The following is a 14,183-nucleotide window of genomic DNA, read 5'->3' on the forward strand; positions in this document are numbered from 1 at the left end:
ACTAATGCTATAGACCATTCGCGAGACCCAATTAAAAAAAGCTCAATTATTGTTTTGAGGCCATCTAACCACCCATCCATATATAAATATCACACGCGCGACGTCTAACATATGATTTCTGACTATAAATCACTTCACCCTTTTCTAATTCAATAATTGAGTTAGGCATTTTATTGTTAACCTTGTAGGTTCAGCATTGCATTGTTGCATAGAACACATGCACTATTTCGCTGAAAGTTCTCCTCATTAGTTCATCAACAATTCAGGTTCCTAGACAGAACAATGGTGTCGTTTGAGCCTGCCTCCAAAGGAATTTGCTTGATTAACAATAAAACGACTCCAAAAAGGCTATCGAATCCTATTTTGACGACTCTTCTTTCATAGAGTCGAAGGGGATTATATGTGATTAATTCCCACTTGAAATTGGTTTACACCTAACAGTTTCTGTTCTTGTCCTTATACCTCTATGGCTTCAAACTAGGGGGTCGAACGGGGTAGGTTCTCTCACAAAAATTTTGCATAACACAAAGTGTTCTGTGGGGTTTGGGAGGTCAAAAATAAATAATGATCTTTGAAGTACTTCAAATTTTCAATGCAAAAGTCAAACACTTTAACTAGTTGACATAGTGAGATTAGTCATATCCCCGAGAAGGGTCCGTGGAGGTACACATCATCGTGAAGATATTGAAAAAAAGGCTCGTAGACAGTTCTGGAATATTTTTAGAAAATCTCAAACCACAAGAAGCATTTGAGAATGGGTTATTCTCATGTGTCATATCACCTCTTCTTTAAAGTCGTTGAAGGGTAATCTGAATTTTAGCTTAGAGAATATGCACTCATAAAAGGGATGGAACACCCATTGAAAAAGTTGGAAACCCCATTTCCATTATCGATGTGAGAGATTGTCCAGCATAAAAACAGACCCTTATCTATGCGAGCATTCTCCATACTGGCCGCGCTACCAAAGAAGGACATTATACCAAGCAATTTAATATCCACACAATCGTGTTGTTTAACATCATTCAGCTCTAAAAGTCCTTCATGCTCTCGTTGAACCATGTTCATTTAACTGTCATGAAAAAGGTAATGTCGGCCATGAACTTGATTATGACATCAAAAATTATTGTGATCCCTAATATTTGTATCACAAGGGTCCTAACCATGTACCGCCATAGAGGTTCTAATGAAATGACAAATCTTTCGCTCATCGCAGACAGTTGCAGCAGAATCTGATTATTCAACCTGTTTAACAAAAACAAAAGGGACAACATATACACCCTTTACAACTGGACCACCATAATCCATCCACATTCCCTCTTTAGAAAATTCACCAGTATTCTAATAAAAAGGGAACTAGAGAATTTATCACCATCATTTATAGAACCGTCACCAGACCCAGAAATGTCGTTAAGCACAATGAGGTTTGTGTTAGATTGGTTAACCTTCAAAGGAATAACATTTGACATATAAGAGTGTTCTATTCAGGTGGATGATGAAGAATCACCCCCATCTGGGATGTTTAATACATTTGTAAGTACATTTCCTACATTGGCCGTAAGAAAGACAGAAAAATGAAAGCAACAAAATATAAGAAAGATGACAAGGAATGGTAATGTGAGAAGAAATGAATCAAAGAAGTAGTTAGAAGCAAAAAAAGCATGGAAACCACAATAAATAAGGAATAGCTTAATTTGAACGGAGAGGGAGAATGATGAAACTGAAGGTCATTGGAGCTTTGAGAAAAAGGTTAGAGTTTGTGAGGAAAAAGGAAAGTCTCTGAAGTTTGTTTCAAGGATCAAGAAGATGACCTTTATATGGAAAGATGAAAAACAACAATTTAGATTCGTCTCGAAAATACAAACGACACTTGAGTGCATTCAAGCATCCTAGAGGAAAGTGTTATGCCCTAGCTTAGAAAGGGCCACATAGAACATGTGAAACGAATTAATGATGATACTAACATTTAATGCACCTGTCTCCCACACTCCTTGTGTTGGCTCCGTGTCTTTCCTCTTCCCGGGTAAAGTAGTCGACATAGTTTTTTTGCAAAGAGTTCTCATTCGTTATGAGATGACAAGACTTGGGGAAAGTGTTTTACGTCGTCCGCAATGCCTAATAAAGAAAAGACCCGGTTATCTTTTTGAGGTAATCCAATTACCCATCATAAATATACATCACTGTGCGAGAAGCCTAAGGTATGATTTTTTTACTATAATTCACTCTACCAATTTCTGATACAATAATTGACTTGTACGTTGGAGTGTTAACATTGCAAGTCCAACTATACGTCGTCGCATTGGTCACCTGTACTACCATACTAAGAGTTCATCTCATCGGTTAATCAACATTTGATTCCTAAACGTAGAGGTGTATGCGGATTAGAAAAACCCAATTAAATCGACAAACCAAATAAAACCGGAAAAAAAAAACTTTTTTTTTCTAGTTCGGTTCAAATATCAAACCGATCCTATGAAAATCCATGTGGTTTGGTTTGGTTCTCGATTTTAGTTTTTAGGAACCGCCAAATTGATTAATCGAACCAATGGCTATAATGACTCTAAATATTTTATTTCACCTAACTTTAAGTCTAAATTATATATCCGTGTTCAACCATTCTCCGTCTTTATTTATATTTTTTCCTTTCAACAAAACAAATATCTAGAACAAAACTCCAAAACATAAAAAATAGAAATAATAAATCACAAAAATTTGTTATCACCAAACTAATGCTCTCGTCACCCATCACCACGGTTGCCCTCTCTACTGTCATTCTGATATATTATGGTCGTGTTCAAGTTCTCTTTACTAGTTTTCATATTTTCTTAACCTTTTGTGTGTCTTCTTCTTCCACAAAATTCCTTCTAGTCTTGTTACAAAATAGTTTTAATGTGTGTTTGAGGTGTGAAATATGTTGATTTATGTGTATTGAGAACTTTTGTTGTTATTGTTGTGTTTTATTTGTTAAGTTTTCAAATCCCTTCCCAACCTTTTAATGCTAAGTGCCGACTTTTATATTTGATAATGAATTTATTTTACTAGTCAATGAAAATTATGTCATTATTTCGTATGAATTAAGAACAACTTGTAATTTATTTGAAAAAAAATAAAGCATAAAATAAATTACATGAAATGTATTATTTAAAAAAGTAATAGCATAACATACACCGAAAACACAATAGTGGAAAAATACATTAATGAATATAATATTTGAAAGAAAAAAAAAAGTTAAACCAATCAACTAAACCAAATTGGTTAGTATGGTTCAATTTCATTTTAAAAAAAATACTAAAAAATAACCAAACTAAAATAATAGAAACATCATCAGTTCAAACTTTTTTTTAATCAAAAATCAATCTAAACTGAACCGATTACACCGCACATTCTCTTAGGGTCTGTTTGGTAAAAATAAAGGTTGACTGATAAGCTAGCTGATAGCTTATAGCTTATGACTGATGGCTGATGATTGGTGGCTTATAGCTTATGGCGGATGGTTGAGACTGATAACTTATAAGCTAATTGAAGTGTTTGGTAAAATTAGCGGTTCAATTAACTTATAAATGTAAAATGACATAAAAGATATTTAATATATAATTATTTTATTTTAAATTAAAATAAATTATAAGGGTTAAAAATGGATTTTAATTAAAATAATAAGGATAAAAAAAGGAAGAAAAAATAATAAGCTATAAGACATAAGCTAAAACGCTATTTGAAATAGCGTCTGGAAAATAAGCTATAAGCTAGTAAAATAAGCTATAAGCTCGTGATGAAAAGACCGTTACCAAACGGGTCTAAATTATCATATGAGCTCACAAGACATAAAACATAAGCTATAAGCTCGAAAACATGTCTTACCAAACATAGCCTTAATAACTATTTCATTAATAACTATTTCGGTTGTTTAATTTTTTTAATAAACATTTAAGTTTAAGCTTGTTTGTTGTATAATAGAAACTTTGTTATTACTTCATAAATTTATATTCTAAAAAGAGTTTAGTAGCGAAACTCAACTCAAACACATTAATGGTAAAAATATGAGAAACCATTCAAAACCTCTCGAATCTTTGAATTGTCACATAGCAAAATATATCAAATTTCATCACAACCTTTTTTTTTTTTAATTGGACCCAAGATTTAGCAATTTTATTGATAAAAACAATTCAAAATCACACTAGAACAAAATGGAAAGAAGTAGAGAGTCAAATTTGGTTCTATCACGCGAAATAATCGCATGATATGTATATCATGACAAAACGCTATTTATAAAACCAAAAAAAAAAAAAGCAATGACGTGTTTGAAATCTCAAAGGAGACACCATTTCCTATTATCGGCGTTGTATCACCGAGGGAGGCAAATCTTCATCTCTTCCCTCCCTCTCCTCCGCTTTCAGAATCTATTTTCTTCTTTCCAGAAAACCATAATTCATTTCTAAGTTAGTGTAAGAATTTACGTACATTTTGTTGTATATAGAGGGAGATTATTATTATTATTATTTTGGCGGGGGTTTAAACGTAGAATGAGAACGGGTAAATGGGCAAAGAGTATGGGAAGAATATCAAGGATTGGAAGTTTTGCAATTGCTTCTTCCTTGAATGATAATAATCTACCACAACCTTGCATTACTTGCACCACTTTTAATATTCTTGCTCCCATTTATAAACGTCTCAATGATGAGGTTCTAATCTTTCTCTATCATTAATCATCTCCTTTTTTTCGTTTTGGCATTTTTGTTTTCTAAAATGTTTTTATCTAGCAGGACCCGACTTGTCGAGAGAGTGATTACCGAGCATATTGGTTGGCGAGGAATCATAGGATTTTGGATTGGCTCTTAAACGAAAAATCTTCCATTATTTGTCTTCAGGTTTGTTGTCTGTTTTGTGATTCTATAATTTGCCTAGGTTGAAGGTAAATAATAATGTGTTGAATTTTTGTAGGAGTTTTGGGTTGGAAATGAAGAGCTTGTTAATTTGTATGAGAAGAGACTCAAAGATGCTGGTTATGTTAGTTTCAAACTCGGAAGGACTAATAACCGCGGAGATGGTATGCACATTCTTCCTTTTGGTTCTTAAAATTTCATCAATTTGTTATCACAAATAATCATCTTTTTTTATAGTAACAAAGTTTTGGCAAGTTGGATTTCAGGTTTCTATAGGGTAAGAGAAAGCCTCGAGGTTTAGATAGCGAAATGATTACTTCTTTTTTCATTGAACATTATGGATTTATAATGCATTGATTAATTAGGCCACCGAGAACATCCTATGGACATTTAGAATTGTGTTAATTGAAGAAAGATTTCTTTCGAGATATAACTATTGTTTAGGAGTTGCTTGTTGAAAAGTTATGCGCAATGCAAATTCTGATATAGTGTGTTACCTTTTGGTTATAACAGGTCTTCTAATAGCAGTGCAAACAGAATACTTTAATATTCTTAATTATAAGGAGTTGCACTTCAACGACTGTGGCGATCGCGTAGCTCAGTTGTTACATGTTGAATTAGTTTTTCCATTTTCAAAAGGGCGGAATAGTGAAATTAGACAGGAAATTCTTATTGTTAACACTCACCTTCTGTTTCCTCATGATGCAACACTATCTCTTGTACGACTGAAACAGGTGCGTATGGATTCAAATTCGGTATACGAGCATTTTCTAATTGTTAGACTTGCTTTAAAGTTTTGATTTTGTTGCAGGTTTATAAGATACTTCAATATGTAGAATCTTATCAGAATGATTTCCAACTCAAGCCAATGCCAATCATGTTATGCGGGTGATTAAACTCTATATTGACTTCCATGTACTTGTTTTTCTTAAAATATTGAACAATGTTTTGTTTACGACATTTTATTTCTCAGCGACTGGAATGGAAGCAAACGTGGACACGTTTACAAGTTCTTAAGGTCTCAAGGTTTTGTATCGTCTTATGATACTGCACATCAGTACACTGATGCAGAAGCTGACAAGGTCATTATTTAGCATTCTCTTCAGAATTATTATTTTTTGAAAATGAGTCGATTACTTATACTATTCTATACTGTATCGACGCAGTGGGTTAGTCACCGAAATCATCGAGGAAATATATGTGCTGTTGATTTTATCTGGCTTCTAAATCCTGACAAATATCGAAAATTGTTAAATGCAAGTTGGAGTGAAGCAGTGTTCGCCATGTTCAAGGTACTCATGTAATACTTGGTCTTAGGCTTATTTTTAATATCTTCATTGGGATTTTTACATGTAAAACATTAGGCCACATATGTTTCCTACACTACTGTGACTACGATATATATCACAACCTTTATTTTCATGGAACTGACTTGTTGACAAAATTTCTCGGTTTTTCCAGTATCTATTGCGGAGAGCTTCACTGACAGAGAGTGATGCATTCGCATTTCTAAGGGCCGATAATGAAGATTGTATTACCTATTCTGGTTTCTGTGAAGCACTTCGCCAGGTATGTTGCAGCCTTCACCGTTGAGTTATTATTATTACTCTAAAATTCCATGCGATGCTTGTGATTGTCTGAGAAATCCATCTGGTTATAAGGATTTTTCTTCCATTCTATGCAGCTCAATTTAATAGGCCATTGCCATGGGTTGAGTGAGGAAGAGATAAAGGAATTATGGGTCCAAGCTGACATAGATGGAAATGGTGTTCTTGACTATAAAGAATTTCTGGTAAAGTATTTCTGAAACAAGCTAGCTTGATATTGTTCACTCCTAGTTTGTTGGCTAAATCATGGTCTTGAAATTATGCGGTTGCAGCAGCAAATATGGATTTCGTCGGTTTTAGATCAGATAGACGAAAACAAGAATAGGGAGCAAGAGGACAGTTCAAATGATGTTCAAGAACATACAATCGGTTTTAGTGTAAAAAATGCAGTTTTGTTCCCTCCTGAGGTGGAGAAAGGTAGATGGCCGGACGACTACTCCCTTTCTGATCATGCTCGACTTACCGTTGTGTTTTCGCCGATAAGAATGCCGTGCTCTCAGATGATTTGCTGACACAATACTTTTTGGTGCTCTAGCTTAGGAGATATTAATTAGAATTAAAACTTGTGTACATAGATATGACATGACATGAAGGGTGAAATGAGTTTTCTTGTCTGGTGTAAAGATTTGACAAAAGGAAACACAAAATTGATATGTATATATAGTTGTTTTGTTTGTATAGGTTTCTTAGGCATCAATCCTTTTTGTAGCATGGTAAGATGCACCCTCTAGACACATTGTATCTTGTAACATATTTTGCTCTTGATAGAGTATTCAAATTGTATAAAGATGAATTAATTAGTTGATTGTAGATACTGCTGGCTATATCTTAAGCAATGAAATCATATTCTGTCTTAAGATCCAAAATCAGAAAAAGAACTTTAGAAAATATAAATTAAACATTGTAAAGATTATACATTTATCGGATTAACGCTAAAAGTACTTAACATTGCCGTATATTCTCTCGCCAATCTTAATGCATCTAATACCACAAAGTAACGAAAACTATACCTGCAGAGCAATAGACTGTCATTAACATAAAACCAACCGTTACAAAAGTTTGTTTCATTTTTTTTTTGAAATTGAATCTTTTTGATCCAATTGTGAGTTATTCGAACCGTTGCTTATAACGGATTTCTTTGGCTAAGAGTATCTCCAAGGGTGAAACTCACATTTGAGTTTCATAGATTGCTACAAGCAGTCCTTACAATATACTATGTCATATTTATTCAATTTATTGTTTCACATCATGGTTTCTCCAATGGTATAAAAATTACAACAACATTTCATCATTCTATAAACTGTCTTAGATACTTTCATCATGCTCTAAAAATTATTAATCTCAACCATTTTTGAGAGTTGGTCTTAAGAATTATAGTAGGGCAATTCAACCTTGCATTGCCGGCGTGTAAGATGAGAATTGCCCCTATTTATAAACACATCTCTATGTCATATATTATTCGATGTGAAACTCTTAACACAAACACTCTCATGTCCAATATTATTGAATTTGGTGCGTAGATATAAATGATGAGTGGTCTTAACGAATCTTGAACCTGACACTATCTTAAGAATTGTGGTTTGAACTAACTCAACCTTGATTTAAGAATTGTCTCTCACTAATAAAAACATGTGTTTAGACCACATATTTTGCGATTTGAGATTTCTAACAGACTCTCTAAAGTTAAGTTTTTAAATTATATTGAAATCATAATACCTAGTAAACATGAGTTTTGAGTTTTTTCAATAATTTTTACTTATATCTCTCAATATTTTTCAGTTCAAGTCCTCATAGTTTATAAAGCAAACCAGTCTCATATTTCCTTTAATCAACAAAAGAAAAAACTGTAATGAAAATCAACTTCTAAGTATATCCAGCATTTCATTCAGATAAGCATGAAATTAAATATAAAGCAAATAATAAGTAATAATTATAAAGAAAGCCAAGTGTTTGCATATGTTGGGCTATATTCTTTCTCAAGTAAAAGAGGTTAGCAGATATGATGCAATGATCTTCAGGCCACAAATTTGTGACATTAGGCTTCATCAGTCAATCCTCCATTCCATGCTTTAACTTACCTTTACTAAAGAGCATTAATACTATTATTAAAGTTAGATTCTCTTAGACCCTTTAAAGTAACATTATTTAATCAAAATATAAACTCCGGAGCTTTTTCACCACCCTCTTTTCCTCTGAAATTGCCAACAAAAAATTAAAAAGGAAGTAAAAGTAATCTGAATTCTGAAACCTTTAAATATATATAGAGTGAAAAGAATAAAATATGCACACAAGAAAGTAACAACAAGATCATTGCATTGCAATTGCAATAACAACATGTCCATTTAATTTTTATAAATCTTTACATTTACATATATTAAGAGAAATATTAATACTGTAGCCGTATACAACAAAAATGTAAAGTTTGCCATTTGCACTAACATCAAATGTGACTTGTTAACTCATAAATTAAACATAAGAGACGATGTGATGTAAACACATTGCTCTTTTTTTATACTGATATAGGTGCTTTTACTTTTCTTTTTGGCCTTTGCCTTTCTTTTCCTGCACGTGAGATTAGTTATGATTGTGCAATATATTATGCAAAAACGGCAAGATATACTAAAGAACATACTCGAGTTATGGTGTATATAGAATTAGACCATATGTTATCATGCTCATAATTGCACCAAAGAATTTAATTTAATAGTATTATATTGAGAACTGAACTAGAATAATAATTTAATTTAATAGTATTATATTGAGAAGTGAACTAGAATAATTAGGAGGAACCTCCACTAATCATCTCATAATTACACTAAAGAATTTAATTTAGTATGGTGAGATATTGGATCGAATTTTACACTACTAGAAAAAACATTTGTTAAATCGGTTAAAAATGACTTGTTAATTAGGAGGAACCTCCACTAATCATCTCATAATTACACCTAGACATTACAAAGTTGTAAGTTTTTTCACTGTATGCAGTTGATAAAGCTGCATGAAGAAAGCTAGTTTGTTCTTTGATGTTATAGAGTTTGTTCCAAGGTGGAGATTTGTGAGATATTGGATCTAACTCTAGTATGGTCGAATGGTAGCTTTTTGGTTCGACAATTTGACAGGTTCATAGCTTGTCGTCGAAGTCTGTTCTCATGTTGTGATCGAAGTATGCTAGGATTTTTAGCATGTCGAATTGGGTATGCTTGTTATGCCCAATTGTTTAAGTTAGCTTATTCTATAGATTAGCTTCTATAACGGGCATGTGTGAAAAAATCCATTAGTTTGGTGTGTTAGTTTTCTTATAAATAGCATACTAGTTTCACATCATTGCGTAGTGCAAATCCTAATTAGAGTGAGAGAGGTTATTTGTTATTCGATAACACTTGTAATCTTGTTTCAAAGACAAAAATAAAGAATAACAGTTTATAACCAATTCATTGTGTTCTTCATGCTTCCCTTGCGTGTTTCTTGTTAATAAAGGAATCAAATATACTTTATTATTCCGAATTATTCTCACCACAAATTGGTGCGGTTAGAATGGAGAAGATGCCATCAACAAATTATGAGATTGAAAAGTTCACCGGAGTGAACGATTTCGGTCTATGGTTAGAAGCGTTGAATGGAGCCGCAACCATGGATGCTGCGTTAACAGAGAAGGAGAAAATGACTATGATAGAGAACGCCCACAACGCCATTTTATTGAGCCTTGGTGATAAGGTTCTCTGACAGGTTTCAAAGGAGACGACGATGTCAAGTTTATGGGTGAAACTCAAAAGTTTGTACATGACCAAATTGTTAGTCAATCGCCGCTACCTAAAGCAAGCTTTGTATTCATTCAAGATAAATGAAGACAAAGTTCTGGCTGAGCAGTTGGATATGTTTAACAAGCTGATTCTTGATCTTGAAAATATCGATGTTAAGATCGAGGATGAAGATCAAACGTTACTGATGTTGTTTGCTTTGCTGATATCACATGCTCACTTCAAAGAAACTCTCTTGTATGGAAGAGAGTCTCTGACTTTTGAAAGTTCAACCAACCATGTATTTAAAGAATTTGAACAAACAAAAGGAGCACAAGCCATCTTCGATTGGTGAAGCCTTGTCGGTTAAGGCGAAATTTGCAAAGAGAGATGACAAGTTCGATAAGAAGGGTAAAAGTCAGCAAAAGTCTTATAGTGGTGATGCATCTGGTATTCGATGTTGAGCTCTAGCATTCCTCTAATGGCTCTTTTAGATATGATTTCCTTCATTCTTTTGATATGAAGGTGACCAAGTTTCTGTTACTATAGCTTCATTTTATTCTCATTGGTTGTTGAACATGTGGAAGAGTAAGCAATTATTTAAGATTCCCACATGCAACAGTTGTCTTTAAACCTTATGCCCTTCATAAGAACAATATCTTTATCATCTTTGACTAAGCATTTTGATTTGGAGAAATTGACCAACAACCCTTGATCGCATAGATGACTAATGCTAATAAAATTAACAGACAGTCCTTTCACAAGAAGAACATCTTCTAAATTTGGAGAACCAACACACATCAATTTTTCACACTCATTTAATTTGTCCTTTAAACCCATCACCAAATTTGACAGCACCTGTGGGGGGATATCTGATATCCACTAACAACTTCTGAACCCGTGTCATATGTTTAGAGTATCCACTATCAAAGTACCAGTCTTATCTATTTGAATCTCTCAATGAGGTATGAGCTATAAGATTAACATCTTTTTCTTTAACACTTCTCTTTTTGCTAACTTGACTATCCTTAGAATGAGCTGAAGATTTTTTGATCTCCAAACAATTTATAACAAAAAGGCTTAATATGACCATACTCACCATAATAATGACATCTCGAAGTTGAAGAATTGGAATTTGTTGGAGTTTCATTCAGTCTGCCAATATGTTAGAACACGTGGTTTGACATGTTGATCATTCTTTTCTTTTCAACAGGAAAGAACTTTTCTATAAATCTTTTATTTTGTTGGTTATCAAATGAATGATTAGCCTCTGTGTCTTTAGCTTCTTTCATTATATCAACCCTATTTTTCATCCTTTTCAGAGAATTGTTAAGTTGTCAGGCTTGGAATTCAAAAAAATTATCTTAATTTGAAGATGAGAAACAATACATAAAAGCTTCTTCTTTTCATTCTCCAATTCAGCTATGATCTTTCTCTATTCTCCTGCTGTCTTGAGACTTTATTCACACCTGTCACAAGTATCCTTGCAAGATACATCCAAATCTTTAAAGAGATCATTCTCATCACAAGATTCTACTTTATTTGCCTATCTGCCAAAAAGAGCCATCACTAGTTTGATAGTCTCAATTTTAGACTCATCTTATGACTCGTGATCATCGGACCAAGATACAATAAAGCCCTTTTTCCGCTTCTTGAGAAAATTGGGATATTCTGGTCTAATGTGACCAAAACCTTCACACTCATAACATTAAACACCTTTGCTTTGACTGGACTTCTCTTCAGGTTTGATATTATTATGAGAATCATTATCATTCCTGATGTCAGATGAGATGTTCTTGATATCTGGTCTTCATCTTTTATCCATTCTCTTCATAATTCTATTGAATTTCTTTCCAAGTAACACAATGGTATTTATTGGATACAAAAGTTACCAGAGCGCTTTTTCCAGAAAAGCGCTCTTATAGGGGAGGTCTACCAGAGCGCTTTCAGAAGCGCTTTTGTTACCTACGCCAGCGCTGGCTTTCACAGCGCTTTTAAAGCCCAAAATAAGCGCTTTCGTAGGCCTTCCGTGTTGTAGTGAATAGCAAACTCAAAAGTTTGAAGTGAGCCAACAAGTTTATTAAGCCTTATAATGTTGATGTCATGAGCTTCTTCAATGATTGTCACCTTCATGTCAAATTTCCTAGGTAAAAACCTAAGAATTTTCTTATAAGCTTTTCTTCTGACATCTTTTCTCCCAAGGCACTAGATGCATTTGCTATTTCAAGAATTTTCATATGATAGTCCAGGATGGTCTCATTATCATTCATCTTCATATTTTCAAATTTAGAAGTGAGAAGTTGTAGTCTTGAAATTTTCACTTTAGATGTACCTTCATGAGTTGTCTTAAGGATTTCCCAAGCATCCTTAGCTACGATACACATATTGATTAACCTGAAAACATTCTGGTCCACTCCATTGATTAGAGCATTCAACGCCTTGGAATTTCCAAGAGCTAACTTATCATCCTCATCAAACCAATCTTCCTCTGGCTTTAAAGATACATTCCCATCTTTGTTCTTCACAACATGATGATCCCATCCTTACAACCTTCAAGCTTTTTCGTTCATGGATTTCAGAAAAGCCACCACTATGATCTTCCACTAGCCATAATTTGAACCATCTAACATAGGTGATATGTTGTTGTATCCTCCTTCCTTATCCATATTACCATCAAGTATTCTCTCTGGAGCTCACCCAATAAACAGAATAGGGTGCATGCTCTAATGTCAATTGAAATTCTGGCACTTGAAATACAAATGTCAAGACTGGTGTCTCAACACAAACCACAATGTCAGGAAAAATGTTATGACATCATCTGCTGACAGAAAACACTTGATAAAACAGAAGATTATGCAGAAATTAATTTGCATAAAAATAACAACACAATCAATTGTTAACCCAGTTTGATGAAACATCACATACTCTGGAGGCTACCAAGCCAGGAAGGAAATACACTATGATAATATTAGTTCAAAGCTTAAACAATCCTAATTTACAACTTCTCGCCTAGTCACTACCTTGTACAACTTCTACCTAGAACCCTTTAGATATGAGACCCCTCTCTCACTTTCTACCAATCACCTCCGTGATAAAAACCAGTCACAATCCCAGTGATTGTATCAAAACAACCAAATAGAAGATTACAATTCCAATAAACAATTCTTAGTTTTGCTTCAAAGTTTCAAGAGTGAGAACAATAACTTGATATACAATTAAGTAACAATCAGTCAAACTCAATGTATCAAAAGATACATGAGTGACATACAAAGAAAAACACGAAAAACCTTAAAAGACTCCCAAAACCCTAAACCCTTATTTTTGCACCCACTATTTGTTGTTGTGAATGATTGTTATTTTAGGTTTAGCAAGTTCGTATTTATAGACTCTTACAGCATGAGCTTAGACTCTTGAATCAAATCCAATCTTCTCCTTTTCAATCAACTGCAAAATCTTCACACAAAAATAGGAACAAATCAAATTAAAGTTTCTTAAAAAGTCTCCAAGATCCTTTTTATGAAACCAAATCAAATATGCAATGTCCCTAAAATATTCTTGATTGGCTGCGCCTGTATGAGTACCAGAATCCTCCAGAATCTCATTTTTTCAGTCAAATCTTCAAAGAAATAAATCAGTTGTTGTCATACCCCAAAATTTGCCCATCATATTTATTCATATTTCAGTCCATCTGACTTTCAAAATGCTCAAAGACATACAAGAAAGAAGCATGCAGTCTCTCTCCTAAACAACAACCTCTAAATTAGGGTTCCTGATTTAATCAAGGAATTTGAAATTCCGATACCTCAGGTGGATTCCATGATCTCCCATATGATTCAAAGTGCCCTCATGCCAAGTTTCAAGTCCTGATTCAAAAGATTGCTCAGTCTACAGTTCAAAAGATCAATAATCGACTGGTTGACCTAAAAGTCAAACTATGGTCAAACCACAGTCAAAACTTCTGA

The 14,183-nt window shown here is 33.7% G+C and overlaps 1 protein-coding gene across 4 annotated transcripts; it reads left to right on the forward strand.

Moving 5' to 3' along the window:
• The first annotated feature begins 4,259 nt into the window (after positions 1 to 4,259).
• Positions 4,260 to 7,294, forward strand: LOC131655583 (uncharacterized calcium-binding protein At1g02270-like). Of its 4 annotated transcripts, none has more exons than XM_058925425.1 (10): positions 4,260 to 4,676; positions 4,755 to 4,862; positions 4,936 to 5,041; positions 5,391 to 5,611; positions 5,689 to 5,765; positions 5,851 to 5,959; positions 6,044 to 6,169; positions 6,339 to 6,446; positions 6,562 to 6,669; positions 6,760 to 7,294. In XM_058925425.1, exons 1-10 carry the CDS (start codon positions 4,518 to 4,520, stop codon positions 6,994 to 6,996), a joined length of 1,359 nt encoding a protein of 452 aa, XP_058781408.1. In that variant the 5' UTR covers positions 4,260 to 4,517; the 3' UTR covers positions 6,997 to 7,294. The 4 variants fall into 4 exon arrangements, with proteins under 4 accessions (XP_058781408.1, XP_058781409.1, XP_058781406.1 ...); XM_058925426.1 differs by having other exon boundaries at positions 4,263 to 4,676; positions 4,758 to 4,862; XM_058925423.1 differs by having other exon boundaries at positions 4,265 to 4,676; positions 6,757 to 7,294.
• The last annotated feature ends 6,889 nt before the right edge of the window (positions 7,295 to 14,183 follow it).

The sequence above is a fragment of the Vicia villosa genome, linkage group LG3, assembly GCF_029867415.1.
Source record: "Vicia villosa cultivar HV-30 ecotype Madison, WI linkage group LG3, Vvil1.0, whole genome shotgun sequence".
In the NCBI taxonomy this organism is placed as follows: Eukaryota; Viridiplantae; Streptophyta; class Magnoliopsida; order Fabales; family Fabaceae; genus Vicia; species Vicia villosa.